This window comes from Aureococcus anophagefferens, assembly GCF_000186865.1.
Source record: "Aureococcus anophagefferens unplaced genomic scaffold AURANscaffold_2, whole genome shotgun sequence".
Lineage (NCBI taxonomy): Eukaryota > Pelagophyceae > Pelagomonadales > Pelagomonadaceae > Aureococcus > Aureococcus anophagefferens.
In genome coordinates this window covers 3,328,135-3,343,851 of record NW_008705562.1, presented here as the reverse complement: position 1 = coordinate 3,343,851, position 15,717 = coordinate 3,328,135, and the positions used below count along the sequence as shown (strand labels likewise).

General features: G+C 72.8%; 2 protein-coding genes across 2 annotated transcripts; one reads left to right on the top strand and one right to left on the bottom strand.

Annotated features, from left to right (window-relative positions):
- Positions 1-6,065: 6,065 nt before the first annotated feature.
- AURANDRAFT_61474 (hypothetical protein) lies at positions 6,066-7,118 on the bottom strand (the record flags this gene model as incomplete). Its single annotated transcript, XM_009034969.1, has 1 exon — positions 6,066-7,118. One exon carries the CDS (start codon positions 7,116-7,118, stop codon positions 6,066-6,068), a length of 1,053 nt encoding a protein of 350 aa, XP_009033217.1.
- Positions 7,119-7,306: 188 nt separating this feature from the next.
- On the top strand, positions 7,307-13,701 carry AURANDRAFT_70762 (hypothetical protein; the record flags this gene model as incomplete). Its single annotated transcript, XM_009034989.1, has 6 exons — positions 7,307-8,370; positions 8,709-8,804; positions 9,302-9,916; positions 10,138-10,819; positions 11,542-11,772; positions 12,355-13,701. 6 exons carry the CDS (start codon positions 7,307-7,309, stop codon positions 13,699-13,701), a joined length of 4,035 nt encoding a protein of 1,344 aa, XP_009033237.1.
- Between the last annotated feature and the right edge of the window lie 2,016 nt (positions 13,702-15,717).

The window sequence follows — 15,717 nt, the reverse complement described above, 5'->3', positions numbered from 1 at the left end:
ACGGGTATCTCTTACGACGCACCAGGACTGCCCGACGGGCCGTCCGATGACGAAGCGGATCTGGCGGCCTCCGTCGTGCCGGGGGCGGTGAGGAGGCGGCGGGCGGGGAAGAGGCGCGGCGCGTCTAGCGCTGGCGGGCGGCGCCACCACGGTCCGCGTTGACGGGGTTCTGGGAGTTGTCGTTGTGGATGTTGTTGGTGGTGCCGTTGTTGGAGCCGCGGTTGGGCCCCGACACGTCGGGTCCCGGGGACAGGGCCTCGACGGCGTCGTTCATGCGCGCGCGGCCGGCCGTGGTCTGGATCTGGGCCGTGACGTGGTCACGGCGCACGCCGTCGAGGTAGCGGTAGTCGCTGGCGCCGTCCCCGTTGTAGCGGCGGTTGTCGTTCGCGTTGTTGTTGTCCTGGATCTTGAGGAAGAGAAACGCGAAGCCGGCGAGGAGGAGGAGGATGGGCACGATGTCCGTCCAATCCTTCTGGGCCGGAGGCGGCGGCATCATCATGTAGGGGTACGGGTTGCCCTGGACCGGGTACGGGTAGCCGTTGTTCGGCGGGACGGCGGGCGCCGCCTGGACGGCGCCGCCCCCGAAGCCCGGGAAGGCCTTGACGGAGCCGACGAGGAGAGGAGCGACGACGCGCACGGTCTTGGTCTTGACGGAGGATGCGGACGCGCAGGAGACGATGAGGGCGACGCCGAGCGTGGAAGTGATGAGCTTCATGGTCGTGTCGGAGTAGGGGACCGCGGCGCCGAGGTGTTCGAACTGTCAGAAAGCCGAATCGGGCTGCTCGTGCAACCCCAAAGTGCACCCACTTCACTATGCGTGCTTTGTTCAAGTTGGCTGTGGCAAATGCGCCCGGCAAAGCATGGAACGAGCCGCTCTGAAGTGCTAGCTGAAGCGCTAGACCATCCGCAACAAGCGCCTACTGCTACACGATGAACGCGCCGCCGTCGACCTGCGAGGCGCCGCTCTGGGCGCGGCACGGCGCCGTCGAGCCCTTCGTCGCGACGGCGGCCTTCGCGCTGTGGATCAATCTCTTCCGCGTGCTCGAGAGCCGCGGCGACGCGCGCCAAGCTCTGCGCGCTGTCTTTGACGTGCGCAAGTCGACGCGCGTGCTCCGCGCCGGCACGTGCTACGCGGTCGGCGTCGCCGCGTTCCGCCGCGTCGCGCCGCCGGCGGCCGTCGACTGGCGCTGCCCGACGATCGCGGCGTTCCTCGCGGAGGTCGTCTACGGCGTCGTGCTCTACGACCTCATCTTCTTCGCGCTGCACAAACTCATGCACGAGTCGCGCGTTGGCCGGCTCGCGCGCCACGGGCGGCACCACGCTGCGGCGCGCGTCACCGCCGCGGGCGTGCTCGACCACTCGCTCGCCGACGGCGCGCTCCAGGTGCTGGCGAACATCCTCGCGCAGCGCCGCGGCCCGCTCGGCGCGCCGAAGAACTTCCTCGCGCGGCTCGCGCACAACGTCGTGGTGACGTACCTGCTCACGGACTCCCACGCGGACACGCCCTACCGCCTCTCGCGCGCGTTCCCGCGCCTGCTCCGGGGCGCGCGCGACCACCGCGCGCACCACGGCCACGGCGGCCCGCCCTACCAGCAGTTTTTCGGCCACCTCGACGCGCTCTTCGGCGAACGTAAGGTACTTTCTTAGTTGAGCCGCCACCGGTCGTCGGCGCGGATCTTCGCCCCGATGAGGCCGTCCCGCCACATGTGGAGGCGGAACGCGCGGCACGCGGCGGACGGCGGCCGGTAGCGGACGGCGAGCCAGGGCCGCCAGGTGGCGACGCGCTGGCCGCGCTTCCGCGCGACGACGACGGCGACGACGGCGGCCTCGGCCCGCGCGCGCGCGACGGCGCGGGTCCACCGGATCCACGCGCGGACCGCCTCGCGCCGCAGGATCGCCGCGTCGACGGCGCGGAGCACCTCGAAGTCGCCGTGCTTGTCGAACTGGATCCGCGCGGAGTCGCGCGCCGTGAGGCCCATGCCGTTCTCGAGCGTCGGATCCGCGTGGTGCGCCAGGAGGAGCATGGCGGCCTCGGCGTTCTGGTGGTCCGCCGCCTGGTGCAGCGCCGTCCAGCCGCCGATGTCGTCCTCGTCGACGTCGACGTTCTTGTCGCCGAGGAGCCTGCGCAGCCACGGCAAATCGTTGTTCTTCACGGCGAGGATGATGTTGGGCTCCGGGAGCATCATCGTGGACGACGGGGGAGCGCGCGCCTCTCGGCGCCTCGGTGCAAAACGAGCTCACGCGCGGAGCCCGCGCGCCTCGGTGCCTCGGTGAAAAACCACACTCGCGCTCGTCCCATGCGGGGGCAGCCTCAACATCGATAACTTTGGCTCGCTACCCCAACAGAGCAGCAGCCCTTCCACGACGATGCCCGAGGGGGACAAATACACCGTGGTCGGCGGGCGAGGCGTGATCGTGCGAGAGGCGCCGGCGATGGACTCGTACGTGGTCGGCGAGCTCCGCAAGGGCACGACCGTCTGGATCGACGGCGGCAGGGCCATCGACGGCGGCGCCTACCGGGCCCACATGGTCGCGCCCCTCGAGGGCTACGTGACGCTCAAGGCGACGCTCCTCGAGCGGTGCCCCGAGGCGCCGGCCGTCGCCCAGGGGCGCCAGCGCGCGGCGGCGGCCGAGGCCGCGCAGAAGCGGGCGGCGGCGGCCGCGGAGCGCGCCGCCGCGGACCGCGCGGCGGAGCGCGCCGCCGCGAAGCTCGCGAAGGAGCGGGAGCGCGCCGCGCTCCTCGAGGCCGCGGCCGCGCCGCCCGCGGCCGCGCCGAAGAAGTGCAAACCCGCCGAGGAGGAGGCCGTCGCCGTGCCGCCGCTCACGGCCGCGGCCGAGGCGGCGTTCGTCGCCGTCTTCGCGCGCTACCGGCGCGACGTGCTCGAGGCGGGGGACCTGGACGCGAGCCGCGCCGGCGACGTCCTAACGCGGCGCTTCAAGGCGTCCTACGCGCGCCACCTCTTCGAGACGCCCGCGTCGCCCGAGGACGCGGCCTGCGAGGCGCTCGACGAGATGGACGCGTTCGTCGAGGACCGGCGCGAGCGGCGCCTCGCGCGGCGCCGCGCGGCCCGCGACGCCGCCGACGCGGAGCAGCGGCGCCGGAGCGACGGCCGCGAGGCCGCGGCGCGCGAGAAGCGCGCGGCCGAGGACGAGCGGCGGCGGACGCTGCTCAGCCTCCGCGACGACCGCGACGACCGCAAGGTGAAGCGCCAGGTGAAGAAGGGGCCCCTCTCGGCGCCGGGCGTCGCCGACGCGGTCCTCGCCGCGGAGCGCGAGCGCCAGGACGAGCTGCGGAAGAGCGCCGCGCGCCTCGCGCGGAAGCCGAGGAGGAGAGAGGAAGAAGGAAAGGACGACGGCCGCTCCATCCTCCAGCCCGCCTGGGTCGACGAGCGGCTGTGAGGGGAATATCTCATTATCGCGTGCTAGACTTCAACGTTGGTCACGAGTCGCGACGGCAAGGACTTGTGGGCGGCGAGCTCCCGGCGGACGGCGACCCCGGCGCCGGCGTGGCCCCGGACGATCGACTCATCAGGCCAGAACCGAGCAAAGCTATGGCTCAAGCTCTAGCCAAGCTGCCTGTGCTGGCGCTGCTGCTCGCCACGGCCAGCGCCTTCCGGCCGCCGCTCCCGACTCGCGTGCGCGCGGCGCCGCGCGCCGCGCTGCCGGACACGCTGCTGCTGCTCGCCGAGGCCACGGCCGACACGAAGGCGACGGTGACCGAGGCCGTCGGCGCCGAGGTCTATGGCCCAATCTTCTTCGGCGGGTACGTCCCCCTTCCCCCGCGCCCCGGCGGACCCCGCGCGCGCGCAGCATCGGCCTCTTCCTCGTCGGCGTCGGCGGCGCGGCGGTCACCGCGCTGCTCATCGACAAATCGGACGCCTACGAGCGCGCGCGTCTCCGGCGCCCGCGGCGCGCGCGCCCGTCCCGACGTATGTCCCGCGCGCAGCTCGCCGACGACTTCATGGCCGAGGGCAAGCGCGAGCTCGAGGCCGAGTTCGGCGTCGAGGCGACGGAGGCGGTCCTCTCGGGCAAGACGCCCGCGCGACCAGCGGCGGCGGCGCCCGCGGCCGAGAGCGCGCCCGACGAGGACGGCTACGACGACTGAGGCCGTTAGGACGCGTCGCCTAACTGAGGATCTCCGGCTCGGGCTCGCGGTCGCGCTCGTCGTCCATGTCGTCGATGGCCGCGAGCTCGTCCTCGACGTCGAGCGGGGGCCGGTCGTCGCCGCTCTCGCGGCGCCCCTCGTCGCGGCGCTCCTCGTCGCGGCGCCCCTCGTCGCGGCGCTCCTCGTCGCTCTCGCGGCGGCGCGGCGCGTCGCGGCGCGACGGCGACGCGGCGCGCGGCGGCGCGCCGGGCACGTTCGTGAACTTGGCCGTCGCGTCCTCGGCGGCCTTCTCGCGGCGCTCGCGGCGCGTCGCGAAGGCCTTGTCGTGCTCGGCGACGAAGGCGTCGTAGGCCTCGGCCTTGGCCGCGACGTCGCCGTCGAGGCCCTCGGCCGTCGCCGCGAGCTTCGCGCGCGTCGCGTCGGTGTGGCGCTTCGGGAGCCAGAAGATCTTGGGCTCGGCCTCGGTGCGCAGGAAGGCCTTGAGCAGGTCGCACTTGGCCGCGAAGTCCGCGTGGAGCAGCGCGGCCTCGGTCTTTCTCAGGTTCGTGAGGATCTCGTCGCGCGCCGCGAGCTCCTTGTACTTGACCTCCTTGCAGGCGTGCTTCGCCGCCGCGAGGGCCTCGCGCTTGAGCCGGTGCGCCTTGGACGCCGCGAAGTCCTGCTGGCTCCGCCGCTTCGCGAGCACGTCCGCGTCGGCCTCGAGCTTCTTCTTCGCCGAGCCGAGGTGGCCGAGCAGGCCGCCGAAGAGCCGCCGCGACCGCGCCTTGACGGCGCTGTCCTCGTAGACGCCGCGGCCGGACCGGCTCGGCGCGTCGGGCACGCGCCGCACGCCGCCCGCCTCGGGCCCGCCGCCGCTCGGCCGGCCCGGCCGCCGCGCGCGGTTCTCGTCGCCGCGGCCCTCGTTGTCCCGCCGCCGCTCCGCCGCGCGCTCCGCGGCCGCCGCGCGCTCGTCGCCGTCGTCGTCGTCGTCGCGCGCGCGCTTCCGGTCCGGCGGGCGGTCGGGGCCGCCGGGGCCGTAGTGGCCGCGGTCGCGGTCGCGGTCGCGGTCGCGGTCGCCGGGGCGGTAGCGCGCGCCCGGCTCCGGGCCGCGGTAGTCGACGTGGGGCGACGGCCCGTCCGGCGGCCCCCGGCGCGCGAACCCCGGGCGCGGACCCGCCCGCGCGGCGCCGTCGCCGGCCTCGGCGCCGTCGCCCTCCTTCGTGCGGTCGACGTCCTCCGACGGCCGATACTGGAGACCATTCGCCAGCGGGTTCTGCAGGCCCTTGAGGCGCCCCTCGCAGGCGACGCGCTGCTCGTCGAGCTCCTTCCACCGCTGGCGGAGCGCCTCGGCCTCGCTCGCGGAGGCCATCGGCTCGCGAGCTTTGCGGCAACTTTGTCGAGCGCCATCTGAGTGCCGTAAAGATGCAGCCGACGGGGCAGCCCGCTCCGGAGAGCTCGAGGTGCTGTGGGCAGCCCCTTGCGCGGCCTTGACGAGCGTGCGTCGCGCCGCGCGGCGTCGCCATGCTCCGGCTGATCGTATTCGCGCTCGCCGCGCGCGGCGCCGCGGCCGCCAACGCGGAGATCACCACCGGCGCGGCCCTCGAGGACGCCATCGGCGGCGAGCGGCCCGTGCTCGCCCTCTTCTGCAGCAAGACGGCGCACATGTGCGCGGAGCACCTGCTCGGCGCCTTCGACGAGCTCGTCCTGCGGCGCGACGACGTCGCGCTCGCGTCGCTCTCCGGCCCCGCGGAGCCCGCGTTGATTAAAACGCTCGACGTCCACGCGTACCCCATGCTCAAGTGGTGGCCGCCGGGCGGCAAGCTCGCCGATCCCGAGCCCTTCTACCTCGTCCACTACGGCGGCGAGTACGTCGACACGCTCGAGAGGCTCGTCGACAAGCGGCTCGGCCGCCACGACGAGCTGTAGCCGCGCGCGCTGAGCGTCCTTTAGCTGGGAAAGCCTCCGACGAAGCCAACTCCTCTTAGAAGAACATCCCCCGCCGGCGGCCGAAGCCGCCGAGGCCGCCGAGCCCCCCCATGCCGCCCATGGGCATGCGGCGGCCGCCGCGGCGGTTCTGGTTCTGGAGCATCTGGACGAGCCACATGAAGGTCATCGGCGACATGCCGAAGAAGGGCGCGTGGCCGAAGTAGGGCGGCAGCTTCCAGGCCGCGACCATGATCGCCGCGAAGCCCATCATGCCCATGCCGCCGCCCGAGCCGTAGGACGACGATCCGCCGTAGGACCCGTAGGACGACGGCCGGCGCGGCGGCGGCGGCGGCGCGTCGTAGGCGTCGCCGTAGGCGTCGTCGGCGTAGTCCGGGTGGCCCCGGGCCGGGCGGCCGTAGGCGTCGTAGGTGCCGCCGTACGTGCGCCGGCCGTATTTGTCGCAGCACGCGGGCCCCGCCGCCGCGGGCGCCGCGTAGCGCTCGTAGGGGTCGCTCGGCGGCGGCACGCCCCGGGGCCGCGACCGCGGGCCGCCGACGCCGAGGCGCTTGAGCCCCATGACGGCGCTCTGGACCATCATCAAGCCAAAGTAGAACGCGAAGACGACGGCGACGACGACTCCGACCTTGTTGAGGCCGTCGAGGCCCGCGAACCAGACCTGGATGTGCGCCGCGGCCTTGACCAGCGTGCCCAGGACGCCGTCGCCCGCGGCGAAGGCCGGGCCGGCGTCGCCGCGCGCCGCGCGCGCGTACGACGCGTTCGCCGGCTCGAGCTCCGCGGCCTTGGCCAGCGCCGCGCGCGCCTCGTTCCCGCGGCCGGCCTGGCGCAGGCACGCGCCGAGGCGCGCCCAGCCCTTGGCCCAGCCGGGCTTGATGGACGTCGCCGCCTCGGCGTCCTCGAGGGCCTCGCGCCACCGGCGCAGCTGCTGGTAGCACGCGCAGCGGTTGCCGTAGTAGACGTGGAGCTCCGCGTCGTCGGCGGGGCCCGCGGCGGCGATGGCCTCGCCGAAGCAGCGCGCGGCCCCAGCGTAGTCTTTGGCCGCGTAGAGCGACGAGCCGCGCGCCTTGGCCTGCGCGGAGGTCGAGGGCATCGCGGGCCCAGGCGTTTTTGCACTTGTGGCTTTTTGTTGACTTCGGCGAGCGTAGACTCTATGTGTGCGCGCTCGGCGTGATAGCCGCGTAACTACGCAAACACGTATCAAAGATAGCGCAACAGACCGCAGCGATCGCATCGCTGCAGCACGAGCAGCCAAACAGAGCACAACAGACCGCAATCGCTATGGCCGCCTTCCGCGCCGAGTGGGCCACGCCCGAGTACTGGCTCGCGTTCGCGCCGTCGCTCCACGTGGCGAGCGGGCACATCCTGAGGCGGGGCCTCGTGCCGTTCTGCACGGACGAGGCGCCCGCGGCGCTGCGCGCCGCGCTCGCCGCGGACGGCTTCTTCCAGCTGGCGCCGCCCGAGGACTGCGGCCTCTTCGACGACGGCGGCGGCTGGGGCGTCGACGTCGCGGCGCTCGGCGACGCCGTCGTCGCGCTCGGCGAGGCCGGCTGGCCGCCGATCTACGTCCTCGTCTACGACGAGGCCTGGGTGCTCCGGGGCCGCCTCGCGCACACGCTCCGGGGCGCGGCGGACCTCGCCGTGAACTTCGACTTCGCGGCCTTCCACGTCAAGGCCGGCGGCAACGCCCAGACCCTGGCCGCGGGCTGGGCGCCGCACCGCGACCGCGACGACGCCGCGCACGTCGGCGGCGCCGTCGCCGACGGCTTCGCGGCCGACGGCGCACCGCGCTGCGCGACGGCCTGGGTCGCGCTCTCGGACGCGACGCCGGCGACGTCCTGCCTCTACTGCGTGCCCCGGGCCCGCGACCCGGGCTACGCGGCCGGCGACGGCGGCCGGTCGCCGCTCGAGGCCTGCTTCGCGGCGGGGCCCGCGTCGTTCCGCCACGTCCGCGCGCTGCCGGCGCCCATGGGCGGCGTGCTGGCCTTCTCGCACCGCCTGCTCCACTGGGGCTCGGCGCCGGACGCGGGCGCGCCGCCGCGCGTCGCCGTCGCCTTCGGCGCCGGGAGCGAGACCTCGCCGCTCGCGGCGTCCGCCGCGGCCGCGGGGCGGCCCTTCCGCGACGCGCCGGGGCTCCTCGCGGCGGGCTGCGGCGTCGCGCCGCCGCTCGGCGAGCGCGTCGCCCTCGCCGCGGCCCAGCTGCTCGTCTACGCGCGGAGCGCCGACGCGGGGATCGCGGCCGACCGGCGGCGGCACTGGGCCTGCTTCGCGCGGTCCGCGGACGCGTTCGACGCCATGTACGCGCGCCACTGCCGCGCCGAGTTCGACCTGCTCGGGGGCGGGGGGTAAACGTCCATGCCATCGGGCGCGTGTAGGCCTGCGTGTGGCCGGCGACTCGTGACGACCCCCACGAAGGCCTCCACGAGACCCCCGGTGACGAGATCGATGTTCGGCGTGCCGAGATCGAGCTTCAGGGTGTGAAGCCGCCAGAACCCTGACTTGTGGCAGCACGCGTTCACGAGCAACGACACCTCCGACCATGCGTACCATCTCATTCGCTTTGCTGATTCCCACGCTTTGCTGGTGCCGGTGAGTCGCGCGCGCGCGCGCCGCGAACGGCAGACAAGCCCCCAATTTCAAACTTCGATCGAAACCTTCCCGTCACGTCCCGATCCCGCCGCAGGGCTTCCTTCACGCCGAGCAGCCGCCTGCTCTTCTCGCCCGACATCCCGCACAGCTCGAACAACGCTCTGCAGCCTGTCGGCGACGTGACGTCGTCGTACGATGGCGACTCCGTCTGCGTCGTCTCGGAGCACGGCTCCCTCTCCGCAGGCTGCGGCCAGCGCGTCTTCCAGCGCGCGGCGGTCGACACACGGCGTGCGCACGCGGCGGCCCACCACCCCCTGGCCTAGACTGCGACAGGCCCGCGCCGCCGCGAAACGCGGCCCGCGCCGCGTCCGGGCTCCCCGCCGCGCCCCGCTCCGCGGGACCTCCGAGCCTGTCGACGCCCCGTGTACCCCTCCTTTGTAATAATCCGCCGAGACTCGCACTGGCTGCCACGCGGCTTCCTGCCACACACTGTGCGACGCGGCCGCGTCTCCGCGGTGTGCGACGCGGCCGCGTCTCCGCGCGCGCGAGCGTCGGACAGCACTGGCGCGATGCACGTCGGCCGGCGTCTCGCGGGCTCTGCACGTCGACCGGTGCGGCGGCAGCGGGCGCGCGCCGCGGTTGGTGAAGCGAGTTTGAACCTGTGACTCTCTGAGCAATTATGGGCAGCTCGAGCGGCCACGCCCTCCGCCGCGGCGTCGCGCTGGCGTGCGCGATCGTGGCCTGCGTCCTGTACGCGTCCACGCGCCGCTCGCCGTTCTACGGCGCGACGCTGCGGTCGCCGCGGCGCCGGCGCCTGTCGCTCATCCTCTCGGCGGACCCCGGCGACATGATCGGCGGCTTCTCGGAGGCCGCCGTGCTCCTCGACGTCGCCCACGACCTCGAGACCATCGATGTCGCGAAGGAGGACCTCTTCTGCCCGACGGCGCACCGGGGCGACGTCGCGGGCCAGCCCGTGTTGATAGTGACGACCGGCATCGGCGCGACGCGCGCGGCGCTCTGCCTCGACTCGCTGCTCCGCGTCTACGGGCCCGAGGCCCGCGAGGTGCTCTTCCTGGGCACGGCGGGGGGCTCGCCGGCCGTCGGCGGCATCCTCGACAGCGACGCCTGCGGCGCCGCGAATCAAGGCGCCGCGGCCAAGCTCGTGCGTCTCGGCGACGTCTGCGTGAGCCCCTTCGCGACGGACTGGGACTGCCAGCGCTGCTTCTGGGCCGCCGAGCCCTACGCGAAACCCGCGCCGGGCGCGCTGGCCGAGGCGCCCGAGACCGCGCGGTCGCGGAACGCGTGCGCGAAGGCGCCGTGCAGCCCCGGGCGGGAAACAAAAATGTTCGACACGACTTCAATATGCATGTTTTTGCACGACTTTGACATAGTTCTTTCACTGTCCAAAAGGAACCCGCCGAGAGAAAACGAATTGTCCAAAAATCAGCCGAAACGACTTCGATGTGACCGAGCGAGAGAAGTTTTTGCTGGACGGGGCGTTCCACCGGTCGTTTCCGGCGCAGGTGCAGCCTCCACGACCGCTGGGACCTCTTCGGCGACTTCGGCTGCTCCTACTTCACGGAGCCGAGTTTAGCGGATGAGGTGCTCGCGGCGACGCGGAACCTCGAACACACGCCCCGGGCGCCGCCGGAGCTCCGGGCCTTCGAGGCGGGCTACTGGGCGGCGACGGGCGCGGCGCGCGGCGCGGAGTCGTGGGCGGCCGCGTACGCGCGCGCGGAGAAACGCGACGCCCGGGCCTGGGGCTACGACGTCTGCGGCGAGGCGACGAGCGCGACCTACTGGAACGGCGCGCCCTACGACGAGCTCGCGCGGGGCTACGTCGCGGAATTGATGCGGGAGACCGCGGCCGCGTACCCGAACGGCACGAGCCGCGCCGCGTCGTCGAAGCGCGACGTCCTCGCCATCTCGGCCATGGAGGGCGCGGGCTGGATGGCCGTGCTCAAGCTCAGCGAGACCTATCTGGACTTCGCGCACCTGCCGAGCGCGAACGTCCGCGGCGTCGCCGACTACACGCACGACCCCGTCGTGCGCTACGCCGACGACGTCTGGCTCGAGGACGCGACCTGGGTCTCGCCGGAGGGGCGCGCGAACGCGACGCGCGCGGGCTACGCGTTCGCCATCACGACGACGTCCACGGCCGTCCTCGCGCTCCTCCAGAGCCGCGGCGACGGCCTCCACGGCGACGTCGGGATCGGGGGGCGGTCCTAATTTTAACATCACGACGACGTCCACGGCCGTCCCCGCGCTCCTCCAGAGCCGCGGCGACGGCCTCCGCGGACACGTCGGGATCGGGGGGCGGTGCTCACTTTTACGACGCCGCCGCCGGGAAGGCCGCGACGGGCGACGAGTGGGCCTCGACCTCCGCGGCGACGAGCGCCGCGAGCTTCGCGGCGAGCGCGCCGTCGCTGTTGTCGAACGCGCGGAGCAGGTCGCCGGGCCGCGACGGCTCGCCCTCCGCGGGCGCGTAGAGCTCGTCGACGGGCAGGAGCAGGCGGCTCGTCGACGACACGAGCGCGCCGTCCCAGGTCCCCGCGGCCTTCACGTCCGGCGCGCGGAACTCCACGGGCACGCCCTCGCGCGCGCAGACCTCGAGCGCGAGGCGCCGCACGGTGCCGAAGAGCACGCCGTCGCCCGCGGTGACGAGCGCGCCGCCCTCCACGGCGAAGAAGTTCGTCTGGGACCCCTCGAGGGCGTAGCGGCCGCCCTCGAGGAGCAGGAGCTCGTTGACGGGCCCGACGGCCGACGCGGCCATGAGCGCCTCGAGCGGCGCGCGCTCGCGGACCCAGCTCGAGTCCTTGGCCGCGGCGTTGGACCGCGGCGCGCCGCGCGCCTCGACGCGCACGGGCCGCGCGGGCGGCGGCGGCAGGGGCGCGACGTGCGCCGCGACCGTTGTTTGTTCCTCCCAGGCCACGAGCACGGTGACCTTGAGCTCGTCCGCGTCGGAATCGGCCCGGAACGCGTCGACGGCCGCGCGCACGGACGCCTCGAGCCGCGGCCGCAGCGCCGCCGCCGTGCCCGCGGCCGCCACGGCCGCGGCGCCCGCGGCCGACGGCGCCGCCGCGACCATCGACGCGACGCTCTCCGCCGTCCGCGCGACGTGCATGTCCCACTCGAAGAGCCGCGCGCCGTTGGCGCAGGTCCGCGCCGTCGTGTAGGCGCCGCTCGGGCCCGCCGTGAGCCACTCCTTGGACGTGAGCGCCGTGCGCTCCGCGACGCCGTCGACGGCGACGACGAAGGGCTTTGTTGGGGTCGTGCTCAGGGCCCGCGCCGAGAGCACGGACATGGCGAAGAAGCGCATGCACGTGGTTTGGAGGCGTGTGTTGCGAGTGCTGCGAGTTGTTGCGGTCGCACTGGAGGTTGCTGCGGCTGCGTCGACGGCGGGCGCTCACTCTGAGGTGTCGCCTTGGCCTGCTTGTTTGACGGCAACATGAAGTCGAGCCGCCCGTTGCCGATGAGCGCCGGCCGCACCGATTAGCAGCATCCGCTCCATCGAGCAGCGCCCAACGCCGTCTGCGATGGCCGCGCAACTAACGATGTACATTGTCCGCAAGAAGGGCGCCCTCGTCCGCGAAGGCGCCTCTCTCGACACGCGCGAGATCGCGGACTTGGCTCCCGGCACGCGCTGCGAAAGCGACGCGATCGAGACCCTGCCGTATGGCAAGAAGCGCGTGCGCCTGGTAACGCCCGTCGCGGGGTGGGTCAGCGCTATCTCTTTAAAGGCCGTCGTCGACGAGGCCGTTCCCGCGCCGCCGGCCGTCGAGACGATCGCCGCGCCGCCGACCGCCGAGGCTCCGCCCGCGCCGCTCGAGGCTCCGCCCGCGCCGCTCGAGGCGCCGCCCGCGCCGCTCGAGGCGCCGCCCGCGCCGCTCGAGGCTCCGCCCGCGCCGCCGCCCGCGGCGGCGCCCGCGGCGTCCTTCCGCGAGCGCTTCGACCGCGGGCTCAGCCTGGAGAAGCGGCGCGAGGCGGCCGCGGCGCCGGCGACGCCGCCGCGGCTCGCGCCGCTGCCGGCGGCGACGTTCTCGCCCGGCGGCGCGGGCGAGACGGCGGTGTCCGCGGTCGTCGCGCGGCCCCTCGGCGCGGTCTCGCCCGTCGACGAGCCGCCGCCGCCGCCGCCGTCGCCGCGCGCGGCCTGGGCGCCGCGGTCGCCCGCGGTCGTCGCGTCGGAGGCCGAGCGGACGATCCGCGACGCCGTCGCCGCGTCGTCGCCGCACTACCGCCGGACGCACACGCGCGAGGTGCTCGCGAAGATCCCCGGCCGCCGCCGGCCGCTCCGGGATTGGACGAACGTGCCGCGCGCGGACGCGGGCAAGCCCCGCGGCACGTCCGTCGTCACCGCGCTCGACTCGGGGTCGCTCGCCGACACGGCGGCCTGGGCCGCGGGCGACTCGCCGCGGTCCAAGGCGCGCCGCCGCTTCGAGGAGGCCGCCGCCGCCGAAGCGGCCGCGGCGGTGGCGGCGGCGCCCACGGAGCCGGCGACGCCCGCGGAGCCGGCGACGCCCGAGCCGGCGGTGCCGGAGGCGGCCGCCGCGGAGGCCGCCGCGACGCCCGAGCCGGCCGCGAATGTCGAGTCGGCGGTCCCCGAGGAGCCGACGCCGGCGCCCGCGGCGACGCCGGCGCCCGCGGCGACGCCGGAGGCGCCCGCGGCGACGCCGGAGCCCGCGACGACGCCGGCGGAGCTGTCGCGGACGGAGCTGCCCTGGAGCGCGGCGGAGCCGGCGACGCCGACGTCCCCGCCGGCGGACGACCCCTTCGAGCGGCTCTACGACGTCAAGATCGACGCGACGTACGCGACGCCGGCGGCCGAGCTCGGCCGCGCGAAGGCCCGGCCCGCGTGGCGCCTCGCCGAGGGCGCGCTGTCGCCGCCGCGCGTCGTCGCGGCCCTCGCGCCGACGACGCCCAAGGGGCGGAAGCGCCTCGCGACGATGTTCGTCGCCCTCGTCGTCCTCGGCGCGACGAACCTCCTCTCGTCCTTTTGGGGCCTCGGCGGCGGCCAGAAGCCGTACGCGCCGGGCACGCCCGTGCGCCTCCGCGGCCGCGCGCTCCAGCGGCCCGTGAGGAAGAACTGATTGCGCGCCCCCGCTCCATCCCCACGGACGTCCGTGTTTCGTAAGGGTCGTTAGGCCTCTGTCGCGCACGCGCCATCCGCCGCGATACTTCGTGAGCGCGCTACCGCCCCGCGTCGCTGACATAGGGCGGTCGTCGACAGCATCCGGGATCGTTCGGTACGTCGGGACGGGGTCGGCGGGCGACGCGTTGCGACGCGCTAGCCGCGCGGTCGACGGGTCGTCCGCCGAGGTTCCAGAGCATCATTGCCAAGACCGGCTGCGCGGGCCAAGAGCTCGACGACGACTAGTCGCCCGCACGCGCGGCCGCGCGGGCCGTCCCGAGCCGGTCGGTCGATCCCGTCGGAGGAGCGACGCCCGCGCGACGTCGTTCGACCGCCGCCGCTCGGCGCGAGATTTTGGTCCAAGCACGACCGCGTCGTCGCCGACCCGGACCCGCCGCGCTGGAGCTCCGGGAGCCCGAAGACACCGCGGTCCGCGCGCGGCCGACCTGCTCGGGAACCCGTTCTCGGAGCGGCGAGCGCGGACCGATTTCGGCGCGGCGCGAGCTCGCGACGGCGCCAGTGACCGGGTCCAGGGGTTCGACGAGCGGATCAAAGCCTCAGAGGGCGCCGAGGAACCCGGCGGACCGCGGGGCCGCGCGCAGACCGCGCCGTCGCCGCGACGAGCCGAAAGCTGCCCGGGCGCGAGAGCGCGGTCGCCGACGCCGGCCGCGGCGGGTCCGCGGCCGAGGACGGTCCCGGGGGGCTCCGCGGAGGCGGTGGCGGCGGCCGGGAGGGCGGCGTCGGCGCGCGGGGCGGCGGCGACGACGTGCCGCGCGGCGTCGGCGCCCGAAAGCTGCCCCAAATGGCCAAGCTTGGGGAGGCTGCCCCGGGGCTGCCAACGGTGCGACGCGGGTTTACTGGATAGATTGAAGCGTATGACTACTCCGCGACTGGATAAATGTGTGACAACCCGCAAATAGCAGCACTATTTTTGACCAACAGTGGCGAGTAGTCAGAGCTTTGTAGTATACTGTCGAAAAAATCGCGACTACTCGACAGACCGCAAATGTCGTTTTGTCGCAGTGTGCCGCCTCGCGCATACCTTATGGAGGAGGCAGAAATTCGAATGAGTTTCAGCCTCCCCGCCGGTCGACAGTTCAGCAATGAACAGTCGAGTGGTTCAGTAGACTGACGAGAGTCTCTTGGGTGGGTCCACTGGTCGATATCAGTGGTCTCGCTTGGGGATGATCAGTGTCTTACTACGGAGTGGTCGACTGGTTTGAGTTTCGCTACTCTCGGTCCCACGAAGTACCGCCAGGTCAGTTCGCTGAGTCTGCGCGACCTGATAGAAGACTCTTGCGTTGGTACGCCATGCGAAGAGTGGTCCTACTCGTAGGACCGGTTCTATTGTGCACAAGTCGCATGCGACCAGTGGTCGAGATAGGTTTTCTAGTAGAACCAGGTCTCGGTCGCTGAGCGTGCAACGAAGGCCCTACTCCGGGAGTCTACGAATACTGGTGACCGTTGCCTATGGACTGTTCGCTCTGCATCTCGCAGGCGGGCGTCGAGGTCGGTGTGCTTTGCTCGTTTGGTCCTCTCGGTTTTGGCGCTTGAAAGTGCGAGAAGGTTGATCCTTCGACACGATCGATTGGTTCGACGTTCCATTGGGGAAGCCCTTTGGAGTCTCGTCGGACCGGTCGTTCGACGGTTGCTTCGGCGACTGTCACTCTACGCTATTTGCAAAAAGCGCCAAGGCTCTCGGTTTTATACTGAGGTCGAGTCGCGACTGAAGGACACTTTGTGTTCCTTCGGTGGGAATAGCAATCTGGTTGATTCTGCCAGTAGTCATACGCTCGTCTCAAAGATTAAGCCATGCATGTCTAAGTATAAACGATTTTGTACTGTGAAACTGCGAATGGCTCATTATATCAGTTATAGTTTATTTGATAGTCCCTTACTACATGGATACCCGTAGTAATTCTAGAGCTAATACATGCATCGACTCCCAACTGCTTCGGCGGACGGGACGTATTAT